Source organism: Hippocampus bargibanti, linkage group LG01 (assembly GCF_051943395.1).
Source record: "Hippocampus bargibanti isolate YZ-2025 linkage group LG01, ASM5194339v1, whole genome shotgun sequence".
Classification (NCBI taxonomy): domain Eukaryota; kingdom Metazoa; phylum Chordata; class Actinopteri; order Syngnathiformes; family Syngnathidae; genus Hippocampus; species Hippocampus bargibanti.
In genome coordinates this window covers 23,830,031-23,854,668 of record NC_142734.1, presented here as the reverse complement: position 1 = coordinate 23,854,668, position 24,638 = coordinate 23,830,031, and the positions used below count along the sequence as shown (strand labels likewise).

Genomic DNA, 24,638 nt, shown 5'->3' with positions numbered 1-24,638 from the left:
CATTTTAACAAGCCCAATGTTAACGTTAGCATCAACATACTTCTGCGAGAAGTAGATTGCAGATAGCAAGTGTGGAAGCTTATGAGCCGTGTGCAGGCTAGCTAGCAGTAACTTCGCCTCTGGACCGGCAAATTGAATTTCATTCCGATAGTTTTCCTGGATTTTTACCAAACACGAGGAACGGAAAACGTTCCATGTTAACGGTGAGTACTATCACAAAGTTATTTTAAATAATATATTCTGATATTTTGTTGAAAAGTGGCCGCGCGTGTGTGTGTGCGCGCGCCCACGCGAGCGTTTGTATGTGCGCGCGTGCATGCGAGCGTTTGTATGTGCGCGCGCGCGCGTGCGTGTGTCTCTCGCTGAAAAACATTTCTAAATATTTTACTTTTATGGCTCTCTTAGTCAAAAAGGTTCCCGACCCCTGTCATAGAGAAATATGTTTTATGGGGACGTGGGAATGGATTATTCTCATTTTAATGGTTTCTTATGGGAAATAAATGTTCGGAAGACAAACTTTTTGCCTCACACACACTTTCTGGGAACCAATTAAGTTCGTGAGCTGAGGTATCACTGTATTTGCCAGCGGACGTGTGACCAAGAGTTCAAACCAGGTAGATATCTCCAAAGGTCTTGTTTGTCTCCAGAGCTCGCCGACCAGTCAGTACCTCCAACAATACCTAGAACAGACATAGTGCCATGTCGAACAAGTGACATAATTCAAGACTGAATTGTTTTCTGCATATTTGCATTGTGTGTCGCATTCTGATCTTTCGAAAGCAGAGGTCACGAATTCCAGTCCTCTAATCAATCATCATACGATGTTTTTGATTCAAATGATCTGTAAGCTCTGTAAATGATTTTCATGATGCTGATTCTTTCAAGCAGGTATGCTGGAATCATCATTTACAGTGGTCCACAACCTTTTAGGCCCCATAGACTGGTTTTTCAGGACAATATTTTCAGGGACCAGGCCTTTCAGGCCGGATAAATACAGGTAACAGCCAACTTACGACCGGGTTCCGTTCCGACAAAATGTTCGTAAGTCAAACGGTCGTAAGTCGAAATCCATTCAAAATGGCCGCCGCTGGGTTGATACGACAGGATAATATAAGATGTCAATCTGTTGTTTTTAAGCAAAGTTTTCTATTGAATACTATTATATCACTGCGAGACAAATAAAGGCAAATCCAATCCAATATACCAAACTGTTAACACTTTACACATTATTATCATTTTATATTTCATATTATTGACTTTAATTACTATATCCCTGTAAATCGATGAGAAGGTTTCTTCAGCCGTCATCTGTACTTCTTTGAAGATGTCGGACGTTTCGCTTGTCATCCAAGAGGCTTCGTGTGTGTGTGTGTGTGTGTGTGTATATATATATATATATATATCCCTAATGGAAGGAGGTTTTTAATGACAATACCATAGCACATTTGTTCTGAATAAAATAAGGTATATTTTGCGTAGTTTTAAGGCTTAGAAAATTAGAAACTAGAAAATTATGTTTTATGGGGAACTGGGAACAGATTATTCTCATTTTAATGGTTTTCCTCTAGGAAATACATTTTTGGGATACACACTTTTCACCTGACACACTCTGTCAGGGAACCAATTACGTTCGTAAGCCAAGGTATCACTGTAATTCCTACCGGAGTTCGTGACCTACTGATCTGAAGCATGAGATCATTACGACTCACCACACCGAAGCTGTAGACATCCACCGGCGTCCCCGACTGACCATTCCTCAAGTACTCCTCTGGCAGGTATGCTAGCATCCCCCTGACCTTGGACTTTTGACCAACTGTGGTGGTTTTGGACACCGTACAGCTCAACGTGTTTGGAGACGCGAAGCGAGCCAAGCCAAAGTCAGCCAGCTTTGTCACCAGGTGGCGGTCTAAGAGAATGTTTGAACTGCAACAGAAAATGGAAGGGATGGAGAGTCAACCTGGGGATTTGACCATACACATATCAGGGGTGCTCACACGTTTTCAGCATGGGAGCTACTTTTGTAATGAACAAGTCAAAATGATCATTGATGAAAAGGTTTCTCCTGGCATCATCTGTACTCCTTTCACGGTGTCAGACGTTTCGCTTCTCATCCGAGAAGCTTCGTCAATAAACTAAATTTTTGCGGGTAGCTCTGGCCCTATATACTGTATACTGTCTATCCCTAATGTCCAAAGGTCGTGGTGCCAGGCCTCCACTTTGATCCCTGCTCTAAGGTCCAAGCTCTGAGGATACACTGATTATTTCTTCTGTCCTGACTGATTATGGTCTATGATGGTCTATGACCCTGATTGCCTCATTCACTTTGGTATTGATACCAGAGTGCCTTACTGACCCTGATGGCCCCATTCACTATGGTATAGATACCAGAGTGCCCGATTCACTCTGGTATTGATACCAGAGTGAATGGGGCAATAATTAGAGCTATATATATATATATATATATATATATATATATATATATATATATATATATATATATATATATATATATATATATATATATATATATCCTCGCCTCACCCCTCACGTCCCCCATTTTTTAGCTCGGGTCCTCTACCAGAGGCCAGGAAGCTTGAGGGTTCTGCGCAGTATCCGTGCTGTTCCCAGCACTGCATTTTTCTGGACCGAGATATCTGATGTTGTTCCCGGGATCTGTTGCAACCACTCATCGGGTTTGGGGGTCACTGCCCCGAGTGCTCCGACCACCACAGGCACGACTGTCACCTTTACCTTCCAGGCTCTCTCCAGCTCCTCTCTGAGCCCTTGGTATTTTCTCATGTTCCTTCTTTCTGATGTTTCCATCACAGGGGCCGCTACATCCACGACAATGGCTTTCCTTTCCCCTTTATCTATGACCACGATATCTGGTTGGTTGGCCATTACCATTTTGTCAGCCTGTATCTGGAAGTCCCACAGGATCTTTGCTCGGTCATTCTCTACTACCTTGGGAGGTGTTTCCCATTTTGACCTTGGGGTTTCCAGTCCATACTCCGCACAGATGTTTCGGCAGACTATGCCAGCCACCTGGTTATGGCGCTCCATGTAGGCTTTCCCTGCCAGCATCTTACACCCTGCAGTTATGTGTTGGATTGTCTCAGGTGCCTCTTTGTACAACCTACACCTTGGGTCTTGTCTGGTGTGGTATATCCCTGCCTCTATGGCTCTGGTGTTCAGGGCCTGCTCTTGAGCAGCCAGGATGAGTGCCTCTGTGCTGTCCTTTAGGCCAGCCCTCTCTAGCCACTGATAGGACTTCTTGAGATCAGCCACTTTTGCTATGGTTCAGTGGTACATCCCGTGTAGGGGCTTTTCCTCCCATGAGTGTCCCTCTTCCAGCAGCTCATCCTTTGTTCCCCATTGTCTGAGACATTCTCTGAGTACATAATCCGTTGGAGCCTTCTCTTTGATGTATTCATGGAGCTTGGATGTTTCATCCTGGACAGTGGCTCTCACACTCACTAGTCCCTGGCCTCCTTCCTTACGGCTTGTGTACAGTATCAGGGTGCTGGATTTGGGATGGAACCCTCCATGCATGGTGAGGAGTTTTCGGGTCTTAACATCCATGGTCTGAATCTCTTCCTTTGGCCACCTTATTATTCCTGCAGGGTATCTGATCACTGGCAGGGCATAGCTGTTTATTGCCCGGGTCTTGTTTTTGCCATTGAGCTGGCTTCTGAGGACTTGCCTCACCCGCTGGAGGTATTTGGTCGTAGCCGCTTTCCTTGTTGCTAGTTCGAGGTTGCCATTGGCCTGTGGTATACCAAGGTACTTGTAGCTGTTTTCAATGTCTGCTATTTTTCCTTCAGGGAGTGAGACGCCTTCAGTGTGGACTACCTTGCCCCTCTTAGTCACCATCCGACTACATTTCTCCAGCCCGAATGACATTTCGATATCACTGCTGTAGATCCTGGCTGTGTGGATCAAGGAGTCTATGTCCCTTTCGCTCTTAGCATACAGCTTTATGTCATCCATGTAGAGGAGGTGACTGATCGTAGCACCATTTCTGAGGCGGTATCCACAGCCTGTCTTGGCATTATCTGGCTGAGGGGGTTCAGTCCTATGCAGAACAGCAGTGGGGAGAGTGCATCACCTTGGTATATGCCACATTTGATGGACACTTGCGTTAGTGGCTTGCCATTGGCTTCAGGTGTGTATACATATATTTTCCACCTCCTCATCGAGTTTGCAACGAAGGCTCTCAGGGTCCGGTTGACCTTATACAACTCCAAGCATTCAGTGATCCATGTGTGTGGCATCGAGTCATATGCTGTCTTGTAATATATATATATATATACAATATACAATGTCAATCTGTTGTTTTTAAGCAAAGTTTTCTATTGAATACTATTATATCACTGCGAGACAAATAAAGGCAAATCCAATCCAATATACCAAACTGTTTACACTTCAGTGTCATTCTTATCATTTTATATTTCGTATTATTGACTTTAATTACTATATCCCTGTATATCGATGAGAAGGTTTCTTCAGCCGTCATCTGTACTTCTTTAAAGGGGTGTCGGACGTTTCGCTTGTCATCCAAGAGGCTTATATATATATATATATATATATATATATATATATATATATATATATATATACAGTAAAGTCTCGTTATATCGATATTCTCGGGAGTCCGAAAAAATATTGATATAACCGGGACTATCGATATATCCTACCCTGCGCGCATGTAATTTTCTCCTTGCGTTCATAGAAATAGTATCGTAATAAGCGGTACTATCGATATAACCGATATCGATATAACGAGACTTTACTGTATATATATATATATATATATATAGACGAAGCTTCTCGTCATCTATGTATCGATCGATAGATCGATACATAGATGATGCTGATGACGCTGACAAAGCTTCTCGAATGAGGATCGAAAACGTCCGACACCTTGAAAAGAAGTACAGATGACGGCTGAAGAAACCTTTTTATCGATGGACTACTGCTGTATGACTGAGAGCTTACACAGATGCCAAAATGATCATATTTACAATTCCTGAATACATTTGTGAATGGCAGTGAATGAGTTAATTGGGTTAAGGCAAGACTGAACCTTTTCACATCGCCATGGATGACAGAGTTGCGTCCATCTGGAGGAGAGTGAAGGTACTGCAACGCCGCTGACGCTTCATGAACGATGCGGACCCTCACAGGCCACGTCAGAGTACAAGAACCCTAATCACATACACGCATACGGATACACATCCATTGACATCGTGTGTGTGTGTGTGTGTGTGTGTATATTACGCTGTGGAGCTGATCCTCTAGGGATCGGTTGTCCATGTAGCTGTAGATGAGACAAACACTTGAGCCTTGACAGAATCCAAGCAGGTCTACAATGTTTGGGTGTCTGAACCTAATGGGAATACAATACATATTGATTGCTGACAAATACAACGATACCGCAGTTTACGAACTTAAAGGTAAATGGTTCTCAGGAAGTGTGTGTAAGGCCAAAGGTTTGTCTTCCGAATATTTCCCATAAGAGACTTTAAAATGAGAATAATCCGTTCTCAGGTCTCCATAAAACCTAATTTGCTACTAAATAAGCCTTAAAACTACACAAAATATACCTTATTTTATGTATAATACATGTGCTATTGAATTATAATGGAAGAAATAAACTGTACTGTACAGTATACTCCAGTGGTTTTATTGACCTTTGTGATGGTCGTTGATGTTGTTGCCTCTTGATGATATCCGAGTGAAGTTATCGTGCTTTCTGGGCGATAATACCCTCACTCACACTGTCCCCTTCTCGCTGCTTTTGGTTAATCAAAATCAACAGAAGGTTTTCAACCTCTTCTATTGCCTGAGACCGTTGCTTAGACAACACAGAAACACCCTTAGCCACACGTAGCAATGGTCGACTTAGCGTACTGGTACTGGGACGCTAAATCACACAAACGCACACCTTGTTGGTGTTTTTCCATGATCTCCTTCTTCTGCTTCTTTTGTGTCCTCTTCGGCTTAACACTAGGCTGTGGTGGGGTCTTTTTACGTCCCAAAAAAGCAAAAGTACTCCACTCGATACATATGAAACGGTTTCACACATTCACAGTAGGACACTGATTTGCTGTGGCGACCCCTTGAAGGGAAAAGCCGAAAGGAAAGAAGACAGTATACAGTTGACATTTTTATTTTACTATGCTTAGAATATCATGTTTTCTATCACTTCACCCCCCCACCCATCCCCCTTTCAAACTGCTGCTGTGGACTGCAAATTTCCCCATTGTGGGACAAATAAAGGTTTTCTGATTCTGATAACAAATGTCTGTACACAAAGAAAGTAGGTGTGGAAAACTCGTCCGCCACCCACTGTGGCGCCGTGTGGTGTGGTTCGCCGAAAATGAGTTTGTCTGCCAAGATTATATTCTCGCAAATTTAATGTTTATGAGGCAAAAAGTTCATGAGCTAAAGCGGTCGTAAGCCGAGGTATCACTGTATTGCATATTGTAACACGCACATCCTTGTTGCAGGAGTATGAAGTGAATAAGTACTTGTGTTTGAGGACACTCACTTGGAGAGTTTTTCCACTTCAGCATTGAAGCTTTGCTTTAAGTTGAAGTCCTGCAACAAAATGGTCAAGTGTATTGTTATTATAATAATAATAATAATAATAATAATACATTTCATTTATGAGCGCCTTTCAAAAGGTTCTTAAGGTCACTTTAGTAGGACTGAATAAAGAGCAAAAAAATAAATTATTACCAGGGTAGGCATGCACCGAAAGGGTAAGTATGGAACAAAAACAACCTCTTTGTGGACTGTTTAACTCATTCACTGCCATTCCCAAATTTATTCGGGAATTGAAAGTATGTAGCGCCATTCCCGAATTTGTTTGGGTTTTGGTTTTTCATACTTACTTACATAGGTGCAGATAAAGCGCTGGCCATGGCCTCTGGCCATGTTTTTTTATTTTTCCACAAGGGGGCAGGATTTCCCTTTTTTCCATGTTAACGCTTTGTTCCAGCTTCAGCTGTTGTTCAAGTGTTAAATACATCAATCTGTTTGTCCAGTGGGACCTTGGCTTATGAACTTAATTGGTTCCCATAGGAAACCATTAAAATGAGAATAATCCGTTCCCAGGTCCCCATAAAACATAATTTTCTACTTTGTAATTTTGTAAGCCTTAAAACTACACAAAATATACCTTATTTTATGTATAATAAATGTGCTATAGTATTATGATTAAAGAAATAAACTGTACTATACAATAAAGTCATTTTATTTATCTTTGTGATGGTCGTTAATGGCTTGATGGAATGGAGTGTCCGGTTTCCTCAGCATTAAACACTTGATGTGGAACATCGGCTTCTTTCACCATATTGAGGAATGATCCCTTATAGGTGCTTTCTCTATGATAATTGTATCTAGTTCTTCATCAGTTGTGATCTGTTTAGCTGGGTTGCTAGCTTTTTGCATCAAGTGTACAGATGAGTTGTGCGGGTTATTTGTGGAGCCTGATTGATGGGATATTTTAACCTTCCAGTCTACACTCTGCTTTTGAACTCAAATCTAGCACACGGATTATTCTCATTTTAATGGTTTCCTATGGGAACCAATTAAGTTCATAAGCCAAGGTCCCACTGGACAAACAGATTGATGTATTTAACACTTGAACAACAGCTGAAGCTGGAACAAAGCGTTAACATGGAAAAAAGGGAAATCCTGCCCCCTTGTGGAAAAATAAAAAAACATGGCCAGAGGCCATGGCCAGCGCTTTATCTGCACCTAAGTATGAACTATATCAAAGTTGAAATGGGTCCAAATTTCACTGTTTTCTATCCATTTTCTCACTACAGTAAAGTCTCGTTATATCGATATTCAAGGGAGTCCGAAAAAATATCGATATAACCGGGACTATCGATATATCCGACCCTGTTTGCATGTAATTTTCTCCGTGCGTGCATAGAAATAGTATCGATATAACCGGGACTATCGGTATATCCGATATCGATATAACGAGACTTTACTGTATTTCACTTTTTTTTTTTTTCACTTTTGTTTTTTTTTTTATCTTGACCAATCACGTGGCTTTAACCGAAGACACCATTTTATTTTTGGAGAACGGCATCACTCTCTCTCTGTCTGTAACCCCATCCCACTGCTGCATTTTTGACCAATCATGTGGCTTTAACCGAAGACTGGGGGCGGGGAATAGAGGACAAAAACAGCGGCCACCATTTTCTTGTTAGGAGAACGGGCTCGTTCGCGAACGACACATCACTCATTGTGGCAGCTCCGTGTGTATCCCGAAAAATAGTTTGTATGCCAAGGTAAAATTTTCATAAATGTAAGGTTCGTAAACCGAAAAGCTCGTAAGCCAAGGGGTTCGTAAACCGAGGTTTCACTGTATTGCATTGTATTTTGGACAGCCGCCCTCATTTCGAGCTCAGATAACTCCAGAGCCACATCATTTAGGAAGTAACTCTTTTTTCTGATAAAAGAAGAAAGTTTACGGTTTCTAACGCTGTATTGAATGTTGATGTCATCCTCCAACTCAATATTCTCTGGGTCCTGGAATTCGGGTGACAATGACAGTGAATGAGTTAATGAAGAAGTAACTTCTTATTTCTAAAAATAAATCCAATACACAAGAGTACAAATAAGGAATTCACCCATTCAAATATTTCAAATGATATATGATCAAAACATTTAGATTCAACAATATGACTAAGGCAAAGTCAATCACGTGAAATTGTCTGAATACTCTTTTTTTACAACCAGAAAACCGCATAATAGGCTCACTAGCAATATTCATTCACTATCCATAGTTTATGTATAGATATAAACTATGGATGGATATGTATAGATAGCTTGATAGCTAGATAGATTGATTGATTATATATATGATGACCTGTATTGTTCTATCTAATTAGCTCCACTGTTCTATCCCCGGCTCTGGTTTCACGCCATTAGCACGACTAAGCCTATTTGGTATCGAACTAAGAATTCTGTTGTAAGCATGGTCTACTTAATCTTGTTGGAGGCACCGATGCCCACCAGATTCATGTGCTCATTCATCAAAGCCTACTTTCAATGACTGTGCCCATTAACTGCAGTCTAGCTGAGGGGTGGACCCCTGCGGTGGAGGATCCACGAAACCCCTGAGAGCGACTCACCCAACCCCGGGGTTTCAATCCAACCCAGTTTAAGAACCACTGCTCTAAGGTTTCTAAAACTGTATTGAATGTTTATGTAGTCCTAAAACTCCATATTCTGTGGGTCCTGAAATTTGAGTGAAAATGAGAACGACTGAACCAAAGTGAGTCGAACGGGCTGACAAATATGCGGCAAAGTTTTCCCGGGAGAGATTTGGGGAGGTATTCAAAGTTTAAATATGTTTGGAATATCGATGAGAAGGTTTCTTCAGCCGTCATCTGTACTTTTTTGAAGGTGTCGGACGTTTCGCCTCCTATCCAAGGGGCTTCGTCAGCGAACTAAAGTCTTACTGGTCGTATTGGCCCTATTTATATATCCCTAATGTCCAGACATGGCGGCGCCGGACACAGCTATAATAGGTCCCTACTCTCAGGTTGGGGGGAGCAGAGGACCACTCCCTGTGGCCCCACTGATTGTTCCTACATTCCTGACTAACGACTGGCCTGTTTGCCCCACTCCCTCCGGTATCACCTCATCAGCATTACGAATGTTGTCTAACCTGTTTTGCCTAAGCAGGCTATTGTATGAACGATCCAAATTGAACCTCACCCCACCAGACCGGTTTAATGAAGGATTTTGTTGTTTTATGAGAATCTTTTATCTTTTACTCCCCTTTCAAACCATGTATGTTCTTTCGCTAAGATTTTAACCTCATTGTCGTCAAATGAGTGGTTGCTAGCTTTTTAGGTGCAAATGTACTGCCGATTGAGGCCCACTCGTATTATCCCTGCGATGTTGATAGTCTTTTTTTGAGAATGTGTTGAGTCTCAACAATGTACTGCTCCTTACAATTTTCATTCTTACAATGTATTGAATAAACTACATTACTTTGTTTTTCATTTGGCAGCCTATCTTTTGGATGCACTAATTTTTGCCTTATCATGTTGAACATGTTTATCGGTTTGAAATAAGTAGGAATTTTGTGTTGCCAAAGGACTCTGTAGTTTTTCAGAAACTCCTGCAATGTAAGGTACTGCTACTCCGCTCCTTTTTGTATCTTGAGAATTTTTGGTTTCATTCCCTATTCTTTCTTTCTGACATTTGTTCAATGACCACTGAGGGTACCCACAGTTAGTGAGTGCTCTCCTGATATGTTTTGACTCCTTTTCTCTACCTTCAATGCTCCTCTGCTCTCCCCAATCTGAGAGTAGGGACCTGAAAAGAAAGGCGGGGGGGGGGGGGGGGGGGCACACGCATATACTGTGTGTATATATCACACAGTATATGTGTGTGCGACCTTCCCTGTACTTCTCTATCAGCATTCTTAAAGCAAACACTGCATCTGTCGTACTCTTTTTTTGGCATGAAGCCATACTGCTGCTCACAAATGTTCACTTCTGCTCTTAGTCTCGCTTCAACTACTCTTTCCCAGAGTTTCATTGTATGGCTCATCAACTTTATTCCTCTGTAGTTAGTACAACTCTGCACATCTCCCCTGTTCTTAAAAATGGGCACGAGTACACTTCGTCTCCATTCTTCAGGCATCTGTTCACCATCTAAGATCTTGTTGAATAACCCGGTCAGGAACACCACCGCCACCTCTCCAAGACACTTCCATATATATATATATATATATATATATATATATATATATACACACTCACTATTTATATGAATAGTTTTATGTTCCTCATGATTGGTAAAAATTCAGCCAAACTATCGGAATAAAAGTCCACTTGCCGGGCACATACGCAAGATTACTGCTAGCTAGCCTGCACACTGCTCATTAGCTTGCACGCTTGCTTTCTGCTGCCTCTCACAGAAGTAGATTGATGCTAACGTTAGTATGGGGCTTGTGATCGTGCCACTGACAATCAATTGTTTCATCATGGTATTGTTTCATTGCAAATTAGAATCTATCAAATTCCAACCTGTTCTCTCCACAAAGGCGAATCCTTGGGTCTATTCAAGCAGATTTTTTTACACATCTGCTTATTCAAAAGGGGGCGTTTACCTGTTTCGACTTCAACGGCACCCAAATCAAAATCACCCACTCTAAATGCCGCTTTCTGCCAACCGGCGTCAGTATCATCCAATCAAAATTGCGCTTTTTGCCAACACAAGCCGGAGCAGGAAATGAACAGCGAAAAAGTGAGAATACATATGTACCTTTATCTGGTCATTTGGTCTGAAAAAGTCAGAAATCCGCAGATAGAAAATTCTCATCCCTGCACAATTGACATTTTCATGGGTACGGATCTTTTTGGGTGAAAATTTTCAAGATATTCTAATTTTCTGAATAGTACCTTGAACATAATGAAATATGGTCATTCTGAACCGCCAGCAAAAAGGGGTAGAGCAAGTTTCTGCAACCGGTGCTACATTTTTGCGTTGATTCCTGGACTTCAAAGTCAAAGTCAGCTTTATTGTCAAATATGCTAATATGCATGACATACAGCACAGATGAAATTACTGTCCTCTCGGACCCAGCATGCAAGGCACTTATAATGACTTTAACAAACATAATAAACATGAAAACGCCAATTTGCCAGGAGAGGGGATCCGCTGCATGTTCACGCGCCACCATCACTTGCTAACCTGTTTGAGTCTCTTGACCGCACAGTCTGTGTTGTTTAGGCGCGCTCTGTACACGACACCAAAGCCCCCTTCACCGATCCGCAGGGCCGGCGAAAACCCCTCAGTCCCAGCGTGCACCTCCTCATAGGACCAGCACATCACTCCACGGCGGCCGCCAGCGCCGGACACCAACGGTTCAGGGCCCTGCGGGATTGAGTGATTGGTGACATCAGCCAGCTGTGATCAACTATTGGTGGTCAGCATGGGGAGCGTTCATGGACCTGAAGGCTTCCAGGTTGAGCAGATTGCAAACTGGAGGGTGGCGGGGCTGGTCGGGGTAGTGCTCGTTCCTCAGCTCCTCTTTGGACTGAGAAACCGAATTAACAAATCAAGTCAGCATCTTTCATTCACACATTCACACGTTTTTCTGACGATACAAAAAACAACAGCTTTCCTCATATAGTGATACCTCATCTTACGAACGCTTTAGCTCACGAACTTTTCGCCTGACAAAAATTTAATTCACGAGAATATAATCTTGGCATACGAACTAGTTTTCGGCAGATGAACACCAAACTACACGGTCAAACAGCGCCACGGTGGCTGGCGGACTAGTTTTCCACACCCCCTTCATTGAGTGCAGACGTGGTTTATTATCGAGTGGAGTACTTTTGCTATTATGGGACCAAAAAAAAAACCCCGCAGGCTAGTGTGAAGCCGAAGAGGACACAAAAGAAAATGACGGTCGAGCAGGAGAAGATCATCGAAAAACACCGTTTGTGTGACTTCACAGTACCAGTACACAGTCGACCATTGCTATGTGTGGCGAAGGGTGTTTCTGTGTTGTCTAAGCAATGGTCTCAGGCAATAGAAGAGGTTGAAAAACTGCCGTTGATTTGGATTAATGAAAAGCAGCTTGCAGGGGACAGTATAAGAGAGGGTCTTATCACCCATAAAGCACGGCAACTTCACTCGGATATCATCAAGAGGCAACCTGGAAGTTCGTCATCCATTAACAACTACCATCACAGAGGTAAATAAAACCCAGTTTATTTTCTTTCTTCTTTAAAGGACATCCGACACCATTTTTTGGTTTCCTAACTGACATCAGAAAAAGGTTTTACAGCATCTTAACCCTTTACTGCCTGAATTATGTTCTAATTAGAAAAAAAAATTCTGTTCAGTTTTTATGGTCACTGATGGATATAATAACATACTAGTAGCTTCCTTTTTTATTATTTTTCAATAATGTAGAAAATTTGAGCCTAAGAAAATTTGTTCCTAATTTGGCCCAATCATCATGAAAGGCCTATGTTGAGAGGGTGCCTTTTTTGGAACATATGTCAAGTGCAACTTCAAAGACTAGACTTTTACCCATATGACATATTTTTATTAAAATAATAAAATATTTACATAAAATACATACTTAATTTACATAAAATATTGACATAAAATGTTTACATAAAAATACATAGTTCCTTTACAGATAAAGAAAACTAGCTAACCATGGAATAATGCAAAGCAGTTATTGTGATGATTCAAACAAAGATTTACCTTTCATTTTTTTTGCTGTAAATATTAGTTTTCACCGAGCATGTGCCATGCTTGCACCTGTTGCAGTTCTTTGCAATATATGGAACATGAGCTATGTTGTCAAACCGAATACTGTATCATCAGTGGGAAAAGAACCTCAATGTCTTTTAGCTGTGGTTCAGCTGAACTGTGATTGAGCCTCACTGTGCCACAACACCAGATTTTTCTTTTTGCCAAATGTTGGAGTAAGGGGATATATGTCACAGGAGGTGCTGCAACATTTCTACACGGCTGTCATCGAATCCATCCTGTGTTCTTCCATCACCGTTTGGTTCGGGGCCGCCACAAAAATGGACAAAATCCGACTTCAACGGACAGTTAGGACGGCGGAAAAAATCATTGGCATTGGCAGTGTGCAAGTCTCGAGGACTTGCACACTGCAAGAATCCGAACAAGGGCGCGGAAAATCCTACTGGACCCTCCGCACCCTGTCCACCACCTTTTCCAGCTACTCCCCTCAGGCAGGCGCTACCGAGCCATGCGCACCAAATCCAGCAGACATTTAAACAGCTTCTTCCCCCAAGCCATTAACTCTTTGAACTCTTCAACAGTAGCCAAAATGGAACTGTATAGTGCCACTTAGCAGTTTTTTTGACGACGATACTAGTGCAGCGTGTTCTACCGGAAACAAATTCCTTGTGTGTCCTACATACTTGGCAATAAAGATGATTCTGATTCTGATGTAAACCAATTATCAAAATACAATCGATGATTGTTTCCTGGTTGGATGTTTTGAGCCAAATGGAGCACAACATTTGAGGTCACTTTCAGATCGGGAACCTTGGAGTCACTGACTGGATCTATCGTTCCTGTATATGGAATGCATACATGTAGCCATCATAACCTGCCAGCACAAACAACTTGAACCCCCAGTTCATTGGTTTATTTGGTAGATACTGCTTGAGTGTAAATCTACCGTCATAGAGTACAATTTGTTCATCAATTGACAAACGCTGTGACTTGGGTAATTCTTGAAACTTTTATCATTGGCCTTACTTTGTGCAAGGGATCATAATTTGGGCTTCCCCGAGTTCCTTGTTTTGTGTTGTCTGCTATATGCAAGTTCCTTTTTATAATTTCGAAGCGATCCCTTGACATACAGTACATTCTGCAGCATAATCAGTTAGTGGAGATAGCTTTCAAGCCCAAAGCATCCGAGTGTTTGGTCATTTTCAGATTGAGAAACAGTATATCAATCCCAGCCACTTCTCAAGCTCTTCCTTGGCGAGACACATGGGCTTATTGATGTTATTTTGCATTGCATAGAATTTCAACTGTTCAACAATAATATCCATCATTTTTTCATCGAAAATCCTTTGAAAATATTTGAATAGTGATAGAAGTTCATCAATGCAACAGTCACGACTGTGTCCGATGCCAAAATGTCTTCATCAACATGGTCATCTATTTCATTCTCATCAGAATCTGGAAAGATATACAGTACATGGGTATTTTAGAAAAAACATATGGGCACAGCAACATTCAAAAAAGCAAAAACTATACCAAACTAACCATTTGATCTCAATGCTCTGATCTTACCGTGAAATGGGCATCTCTTTCCTTACATTACATCACAAACAGAATCAAGTCAAAGTACTATATTTGAGAATGTGAAATGCACTATTTTGTCCACCAGGTGGGAACAAAACCTTACATAACACAAGTGGAAAAGCAACCTATTATGTTCTTCAAAACAATCATTTCTACATTTTCTGATTACAAATTCTTTCTCTCAGATGATTTTACTTGACATGCCAATCTAATGTCCTCAAGGCCTTCAGAATAATTTTGCTGTCTTTGATTTGCCCCAAATAAAATATAGACTTTTAGCTTTTCCTGTATTTTTTTCACAGAAACTTGTGAGTGTTGTACCTGCTCCTAACATGTTTCACGGTCTTTTGGAAATAGGAAGTGTTAAATTTGTACCAGACATTATGATGAAAATGTTTTAAGTTTTCTAATTTCTGTTTAGGATATAACAAAAAAACATATGGACCTCCGTTTCAATAATTATATTGAGAATGCAAAGCTATGAGGTACAGCTATTAGTGTAAAACGCACCATTCACTTACAATTATTCGTATCGGGTACCCAGTCAGGATCAACAATATCATCATCAAACTAGCGTTAGCACGCCGAATGTTCCATCTTTTAGACACCACTTATTTTTAATATTTCTTGGTAAATAAATAAGTTAGCGTTAGTTTATGCATTTCAGTATCAAGGTAAACCTCTTCTGAATAGCTCATGAAATCGTCACAACATATACTTACGTGATATTTGATCCTTGACGAGAAGTAGAAGGAGCTTTGAAGATGCAGGAGCGCACGTTGTGTTGCGCAATAAGGAGATGATGTCACTGACGCTCTTAAAGGCATAGCTGCATATAACCTGTGTTAAAGGGACATGTAACTTGTGCTGCATCAGTTCCAATCGAAACTTGAACTGCTACCTTTAATTTTTTCGATCTATAAGCACTTATCTTTAGTGTACCAAATATGACCCCATCGACTGTAAAGGGTCAAATACCCAAAACACGCAGTCTGATATTTTTAGTCAAATGCAAAACACCAATAAAAATTACTTAAAGTGTCCCAAAACTGCCACAACATGCACTCGGAAATGGCGAGATTCAGAAAGTCCCGCCTCCTTGTTCGTAACGTCACTATGGGTCACAAACTGCCTTGCTCCAGAATCAAAACAATGGCTTCAGAGAGTTCAGATTCGGAGAAGATGCGTTCTTGTTACTCATCAGTCTTGTTACTCAGTTATGAATATGATTCAAATAGTTCTGAATAGGAAAGCATAAATGTTTGCAATTGATGAGAGAAGTCCTTCCGTATCAATTCAAGCCGTCTGGACTCCAATGTAGTGTCCCAGAAAATGCACACCTCGCATCTTGCCCGTGTTCTGGACTCTTCCCGTGCATGCGTGTGCTTCACCCGAGGTGGTTACTGTCTCGTATGTTTTATGGCCTTCTGGGATCGCGAGCCATTTTGTTTGCTTAGCTTTGTAGGCTGGATGGATAACCCCACCATCGTACTCGCTGTACCTCTTCTTTAATTTCTTTTGTTATTCTCCTCCGGGACCGTGGATTTATCGGACCCGCGCCTTCAGTTCTGAACAAACTCTTTGCCAGTATCGTCGTCTCTGCCGCCTGCTTAAGGATCCAAACCCTTTTCCCACGTTCCGACGAGTCAGCTGCCACCTGTCCCGCTCGGAACGTGACAGACACACAACGATTCACCATTGCGTTATTTATGTAGTTTTCCTTCTAATTTCGCAATCAACACGGTGTTTTCAGACAAAAAAAAGTGCCCAACATGCATTGTGTGTCCCTTTGACGGTCAGGGGCGTTCTGAATGTGACGTCACTTCCGGAATCGTCATCAACTCAAAAACAAGACTTCCTGAATATTCAGTGCGAGTCTTAAAACGTAAAATATAGCTATATGCGGTGGAATCTTTTTAAAATGCGCTCAGGAGAAATCATTTGAAGTGATTGTACAAATGATGGACGCAACTTGTCCGAAGGTGTCGGTTGTCTTTTAATTACAATACCGTAGCACCGAAGAAAAGGTTTCTTCAGCCGTCATCTGTACTTCTTTGAAGGTGTCAGACGTTTCGCTTCTTATCCAAGAAACTTCGTCAGCAAACTAAAGTCTTACTGATAGTTTAGGCCTTATATATATCCCTACTGTCCAGACATGGCAGTGCCGGACTCTGCTAAGATAGGTCCCTGCTCTCAGGTTGGGGGGAGCAGAGGACTACTCCCTGCAGCTACTCCACTGAAAGTTCCTGTCGTTCTGACTAACGACTGGCCTGATTGCCCCATTTCGACCGGTATCACCTCATCAGTATAACTAATCCTATGTTGCCTAATCAGGCTATTGTATGAACGATCCAAATTGAACCTCACACCACCAAACCGGTTTAATGAAGGATTTAGTGGTTTTATGAACATCACTTCTTTTACTCCTCTTTCAAACCATCTATGTTCTTTCTCTAAGATTTTAACCTCATTGTCGTCAAATCGATGGACCACTCCTGTACGACTGAGAGCATACACAGACGTATTGCTGACAACTTTGGGAGAGACATCCTTCTGCTGGTATGTAACTTAGAAAAGGCCACTTTTAAATTAGCTGACTTAAAGAACCACCGCAGATTCAATCTTAGATGTAGAAAGAGCCGGTTAATTCATAAATGCTTGAAGCAAGCATCCCAAGACCCCAAGATACTTAGCCAATAAAATGCAACAAAATTATACGAGGAAAATACTGAATTTGCGAATTAGGAGAGTTAACATAGAGATAAAAAACAAACAGAAATAGAACCTTATTATCAACGATTACAAACTGAACTTACCCACAAAATCTACCAGGAAGTGTGCGAATTTACCAAATCCAGATACATGAGGCACCACAGCCAAACCAAAGAGAGACAAAAGGGTAAATTGCTAAAATTACTTTTACAGAAACAATCACAGCTACTTGGAAACACGGGTAAAATTAGGTATGAGCAGATTTCAAGGGACATTTGGATCAAAAATTTGTCAGACAGAGATCTCTCAGAGACAGAAAAGGCGGTACTAGCCAAAGGTTTAAATTTCTCAGTAACTCCTAAAACAATACCTACAATAGACTACATCACAGCTACTGAATCAGCTATTAAAAATAACAAACTTTCCTATGTAGAGGCAGATGATCTGCACATTAAAATATCAGCCCTTCTTAGAAGTGCCAAACCACCTCCGTCCAACATAACATTAGAAGAAAGAAAGGCGTTAACTACTCTACAAAAAGATAAAAATATTACTATTTTGCCAGCAGACAAGGGTAGGTGTACAGCGCTTCTCAACACATCGGATTATGAAGACAAAATACATAGGTTAATCAGTGATTCTTCCACTTATGAGCAACTAAAAAGGGACCCTTCCAATAGATACAAAAAAAATAAATGATAGACTGTCTCCAAAACTTAGAGAAAGTAAAACACATAGACAAACAGGTGTATTTTAGATTATACCCAGGGTTACCGTTGGTTGGTAACACAGAATATCACGTAGAGAACACCACAGGGTTTGTAGAGAGGATCAAAGGCCTCATACTGGAACCTGAGGAAACATTGCCATCTTACGGTGTGACTTCTCTCTTTACATCTGTCCCAACCCCAGCACCAGTCTCAGTGGTGAGGACGAGACTGCTGGCCGACGTTTCTCTGCATGAAAGAACCAAACTTAAACCGGACCACATCTGCCAATTATTGGAAATCTGCCTTAATACTATGTATTGTCAATTTAGGGAGAAATGTTACAAACAAATTCATGGTTGTGCTATGGGTTCACCAGTTTCACTCATAGTGGCAAATCTGTACATGGAAGAGATGGAGAAACAGGCCCTTGCATCAAACAGAAGTCTTTAGGAAGGCTACGCACACTGACCAATACTTACTTTTCGATTCTAACCACCCTTTACAACACAAACTAGGAGTTATCAGAACCCTCCAGCATAGGCCTAAACTAATACCAACAAGCGTTGAAGGTAGAGAAAAGGAGTCAAAACATATCAGGAGAGCACTCACAAACTGTGTACCCTCAGTGGTAATTTAACAGATGTCAGAAAGAAAGAAGAGGGAATGAAACCAAAAATTCTGAAGATACAAAAAAGGAGAGGAGTATCAGTACCTTACATTGCAGGAGTTTCTGACAAACTACAAAGAGTCCATTGGCAACACAACATTCCTACTTATTTCAAACCGATAAACACTTTAAGGCAGGGGTGTCAAACTCATTTCGCATCGTGGGCCACATACGGCCTAGGGAGATGTCAAGTGGGCCGGACCATTAAAATTATAACATACTCTGCTAAAAATAACAAAAATATCATGTATTTCCTTTGTTTTGGTGTAAAGAAGCACAAGAACATTAGGAAAATATTGAAATTTAATGAACTATCCTTTTACAAAACATTTCATGAAACACCTCATATTTCCTTAGACAAATGTGCAATTTACTTTTATCATTCACAAATTTGCATTGAAACTGATCCAAGCGCATCAACACCAGGTGTCATGTCCTGACTAGTTGTCACTTTCAGAATGTCATTTAACTGCTTGTTTGTGAGCCTTGAACGCATTTTTGTTTTATTGATATTCATCACTGAGAAAATTTGTTCACAAAGGACGCATTTTTGTTTTATTGATATTCATCACTGAGAAAATTTGTTCACAAAGGTAGGTTGTCCCAAACATGCACAAAATTTTAGCAGCCAGGGGTTTTATTTTGGGGTACCCTGGTAGTAGATACTGATAAAATCTGTCCAGACCTACAGAGGCAAATTTGCCCTTCAAATCTGCATCACACTGCAAATCAATTATCTCTAGCTGAATTTCGACCGGCAGATCAGTAGCTTTAACTGTGAAAGGTGAGCGAAAAACTGAAAATTCTGTCTCATTTTCACCAAATACCTGAAAACGTTTCTCAAACTCCAACAGTAGTCCTGCAATTTTGTCTTTGTACCGCTTCATGTCCGCATCAGGTCTGGTCACACACACATTTCTCAGACAGGGGAAATGAGCAGGGTTGACATTTGCATCTCCCACAAAGTCAGCTTCAACTTAAATGCATGTATGTTGTCAGAAAACTGTGTGACAACTTTTGCGGCCTTGCAACATTTTGTTCTGATTGTTCAGTAATATCAACCAAGAATGCAAGGTCCCATTGTGGCGTCACCGGTGCGCACCGCAGCTTGCCGGGACACTCCAGCGTCCGGGTTCTGGCGCTCTGCAGGAGAAGGTGGCAGAACGCTGATTTCGGCAGCCGAGTCCACCATAAATCGTCTTCTCGATGTGCGGTCGCGGACATAAATGATGTGGCTGGTTGTGGAAGCGCCAGGCGAGTGGGAACCCGAGTTCACTCCCTGGCTGGCCCGTTTCCCGACTTCTTGCACAGCTCGATGCATCGTTTGGCCCGGTCGCCCCAATATTGGTGGTACCAGCACAGGTCGGGGTCCGCGCTGGATGAGTTCCGGTTGCGGCTTGGGCTGCGCTCTCGAATGGGGACGCGTCCGCGACTACGGCCGCGTTCTCGACTGTGGCTGCGTTCCCGGATTTCGGTTCGCAGGGCACGCATCTCGTTGATGAGCAGTTGGAGAGCATCAGTCGAGGGCTCTGGCGTCGGAGGAAGCTGCATGGCAGAAACGGTAGGCTGCCCCGCATGCCTCTGCAACTTTGTCGGCGAGGGCGGCCAACTCCTGCAAGGTGGAGTCGGGTGGTGTGGTTGCCAGGACTGCTTGGATAATCGAGGGCAGCTTCTCTATGAAGACATGCCGCAGGAAACCCTGGTCCTTGATGCTGTTGCCCGCCATCGTCTCGAGGCGTTGCAGGAGCTGGGAGGGCCGGCTGTCCCCCAGCTCGACGTCATGCCTCAAGGCTGTGTACCTCTGGTGTTCCGTGAGGGTGGTCTACCTCAGGATCTCCTGTTTCAGGGCAGAGTAAGGATTTTCGGCCGGAGGATCGAAGATGACTCGGCGCACACGACCTGCCAACTCCGGACTGAGGGCAGTGACCGCATAGTGGAATTTGGTGGTCTGCTGGGTGATGCCACGGTTGACGAATTGGGAGTCAACCACTTGGAACCAGAGCTCCATGTCGTCGTGCCAGGGGGGGAGAGTTCGAGGGTGACGGCGGAAATCTGGTCTATTTCAATTAGGAGAGTTGATTGGGCTGAGGAGGAGTGAAAAAAAAACCTCCTGGCTGGCTCGCCAATAAAGAGTACGCCCTCTAGCCACCAAGGTGCAGGCCATCCGTGACTTTCCCACACCCGAGACGGTAACAGCGATTCCTCGGGATGGTAAACTTCTACCGCCGCTTCATCCCGAACTGTGCCGAGGCTGCCCTGCCACTAAACTCGCTGACTGGCAACAAGAAGAAGCACGTTCCCGTCGACCTCTCCTCCGAGCAATTGAAGGCTTTTCAACGGCTGAAGGATCTCGTTGCCGATGCAACACTCCTAGCTCACCCAAGCCCCGATGGTCAGTTGTCTCTCATGGTTGACTCCTCCACGGTTGCAATCGGTGCGGTTCTCCACGTCGGCCTCAACGGTGACTCTCGACCCATCGCCTTCTTCTCCAAGGCCCTCCAGCCAGCCGAACGCCGGTACTCCACCTTTGGCTCGGAACTTCTTGGCGTCTACCTCAGCGTGAAGCACTTCCGGCACTTCATCAAGGGTGGACGCATCATCATCTATACCGACCACAAGCCACTCCTCTCCGCCATCCCCTCGGCATCGACGAAGTACCTGGACCTAGAAGTTCGGCACTTGGACTACCTCTCGCAATTTGACCTCGAGTTTCGCCACGTCCAGGGGGCTCAGAACGAGGTCGCAGACGCCCTTTCTCGAGTTGAGATCAACACGATCCAGTTTCCCGACGGTCTTGACTACGACGAGATGGCAGCAGCCATGTACGAGAAGGTCTAGCCGACCATGCCAACGACTTCAACATCATCGCTGTCCCGCTCCCTAAATCTGGCTGCACAATCCTGTGCGTCCAATCCAACGGCGTCCCTCGACCACTGGTTCCCGACTTCTTCCGGCGAAAGGTGTTCGAATCTCTGCACAGTCTCTCTCATCCTGGAATTCGTGGCATGACCAAGATGCTGGCGAAAAGGTTTTCCTGGAAGGGACTGCAGAGAGACGTGCGAGACTGGGTGCGCGGCTGTCTACGATGCCAACGCTCAAAGGTCCAGCGCCATACAAAGTCACCCGTGGGAATTTTTGACACGCCGGACGCCCGGTTCAGTCACCTCCACATAGATCTTGTCGGACCCCTTGCCCCCTCCCGTGGCTTCCGGTACTTGTTGACTTGCGTTGACCGCTTCACCCGATGGTGCGAAGCCCTTCCTTGTCCGACTGCGGGTCCGAAGCTGTTGTCGGTGCCTTCCTCCAACACTGGGTCGCCCGCTTTGGACCACCGAAGACCATCACCACCGATCGTGGAGCCCAGTTCGAGTCTGCACTATTTGGCAAGCTGTGCTCTTTTCTGGGATGTGAACGAAACCGGACGACTGCCTACCACCCAGCTGCGAACGGCATGGTTGAGCGCCTCCATCGCCAACTGAAGGCCTCCCTGATGTCTTCCGACAATGCAGAAAACTGGGTGGATAACCTGCCTCTGGTGTTGCAGGCCATCCGCTCCACGCTAAAGCCCGACATCAACTCGACTCCAGCAGAGCTGGTATACGTTGCCAGTTTACGCGTGCCTGGGGAGCTGCTCAACCCGACCGACCCTGCGACTGTCGACGTCAATGATCTGCTCACCCGCCTCCGGCAGTTTGCGCCGGCTATGCGGCCCCGGCCGCCGTGAACATCGTGCCAGCTCACGCACGTGGATCCCGCACTCCGAACATGCATGCCTTCCTGCGGTGTGATCGGGTGCGCAAGCCCCTCCAGCCCCCTTACGATGGCCCGTATCCCGTCCTCTCCCGAAATCCTCTTTGCTATAGTATTCCTCGTCAGGCTAATATTGGCAAAAGCTTGTCGCTTCTCGGGACATACAAGTTCAGCCGCCTTCATCGGCATCGTTTAACAAAGTCACCGTCGGCTTCGATGCTAATGATATTTCGCTAGCAATTAGCCGCCTTCATCGGCATCGTTTAACAAAGTCACCGTCGGCTTCGATGCTAATGATATTTCGCTAGCAATTAGGTAGCTGGCTTTTACCGCTGCTTCACTGATTCTCGGCTCCGAATGAAAGTTGACTGCTGTTTCCTCAGACCCGCCAGCAATTCGTTAATCTTTTCACTTCTCAGTTGTCCTTGCAACCCGTCATAATTTTCGCTGTGATGAGTCTCGTAGTGGCATCAAATATTATATTCCTTCAATACCAAAAGTTGTTGCAAACACACCAAGGTTTTCCGTGCATCTCTGTAAATAAATAGGACATGGTCCATTTGTCTTTGAAAATTCTACACTCCTTATCTACTTTTCTCCGTTTGGATAATGACATTTTGGCTAATGAGGGTGTAGCGGAGAGGTAGAGACCAAGGTATTAACAACGCAGTGACGTGCGGTGAGGTTCATGGCTGGTGAGGCACTGATGTCATCATAGTCAGATTTACAAACATATGAACTCTACAGAGTAGCTTATTCACCATTTGATAGGCAACAGTTAACATGTTTTGTTTGAAATGTCATGTCAGTATTCTTTATATATACAAACTGTAGCATAATTTTAAAAACGGTTATTATCGTGTTACCTTTACTTGTAAATGAAGTCCATGAGCCGCTCCTTTTGAAGGCATCGATAAAGTCTTTGTAGAAGCTTTCCTTATCTTTCTTCAGCTGTTGTTTGGCGAGGAAGCAGGTGGCATTGATGAGATCTTTTAAAATCTCCCGGTTCTCCTTTACCTTAGCATTGTGGATGCTGATGTTGAGTCTTCGCTGTTCATCCAAACCCAAGTCGATCCTGGACATCCCAGATATTTTTAGCGCGATTTGACTTTGGATGTGCGCGGTCGACCGCTCATGTTTGATGAGGCTCCGTTGTAAATTTTTTAGGTCACAATATCCCATTTGAGTCCAGATATTGTCATAAGTTGAGAACAGAAGGCAGGAAAAGCAGAAAAGGTGGTTTCTTGCTGGACATCCACACAGCCAGCCTTTTCGTGTGTACCAGTCCGTCTGAAAAGAGCGAGTATTCTGTCCCGTTGTCTGAAGCAAACCTTTTAGCTCCAGTGTTGGTCTTCCTTTAATTATTATCTCCTGTTTCGATTGAAAGTCCAGTTTAGAAAATTATTTCAATGTATATATGTAATCCTCGATTCTGAAAATGAGGCCAAGCAACACGAAAAAATGACTGGAGGGTTGCACTTTACTTGCTAAGTGTTTACTGTAGCTTGCAGTCCCTAATTCTATTATTCTGCAAATAAGTTCTATTTTGTGTAGTTTTAAGGCTTATTTAGTAGAAAAATATGTTTTATGGGGACCTGGGAACAGATTATTCTCATTTTAATGGTTTCTTAAAGGAAATAAATATTTGGAAGATGAACGTTTTGCCGACACACATTTTCTGGGAACCAATTAAGTTCGTAAGCTGAGGTATCACTGTATTCACGAGTTTTTCCGACGACACAAACATCAACACAAAAATGTTCATAAAACATGGAGTAAACAATGTTGTTGTCAGCTGAAGGGTTGCTCAGTGTTATCGTCCTCATACTTCAAAGGCAGGACATTTGAATTTCTCTGTGGCGTTTGCGTTGTTGTTTTTTTTCGGGTGTGTAAGTGTTTCCCAGGGTTTTCTCCGGGGACTCCTGCTTCCTTCCACATTG

The 24,638-nt window shown here is 43.1% G+C and overlaps 1 protein-coding gene across 3 annotated transcripts in view; it reads right to left on the bottom strand.

The window, feature by feature from the left end:
• irak1 (interleukin-1 receptor-associated kinase 1) overlaps positions 1–24,638 on the bottom strand; it is a 38,450-nt gene that overhangs the window by 8,978 nt on the left and 4,834 nt on the right. For all 3 annotated transcript variants that reach the window (XM_089004682.1, XM_089004669.1, XM_089004674.1), the window contains exons 4-10: positions 11,997–12,082; positions 11,737–11,919; positions 6,554–6,603; positions 5,281–5,389; positions 5,087–5,208; positions 1,710–1,923; positions 612–680 (exon numbers count right to left, since the gene is read on the bottom strand). In XM_089004682.1, coding sequence (XP_088860808.1) covers positions 612–680; positions 1,710–1,923; positions 5,087–5,208; positions 5,281–5,389; positions 6,554–6,603; positions 11,737–11,919; positions 11,997–12,082 — 833 coding nt within the window. The remainder of the gene's footprint in view (positions 1–611; positions 681–1,709; positions 1,924–5,086; positions 5,209–5,280; positions 5,390–6,553; positions 6,604–11,736; positions 11,920–11,996; positions 12,083–24,638) is intronic.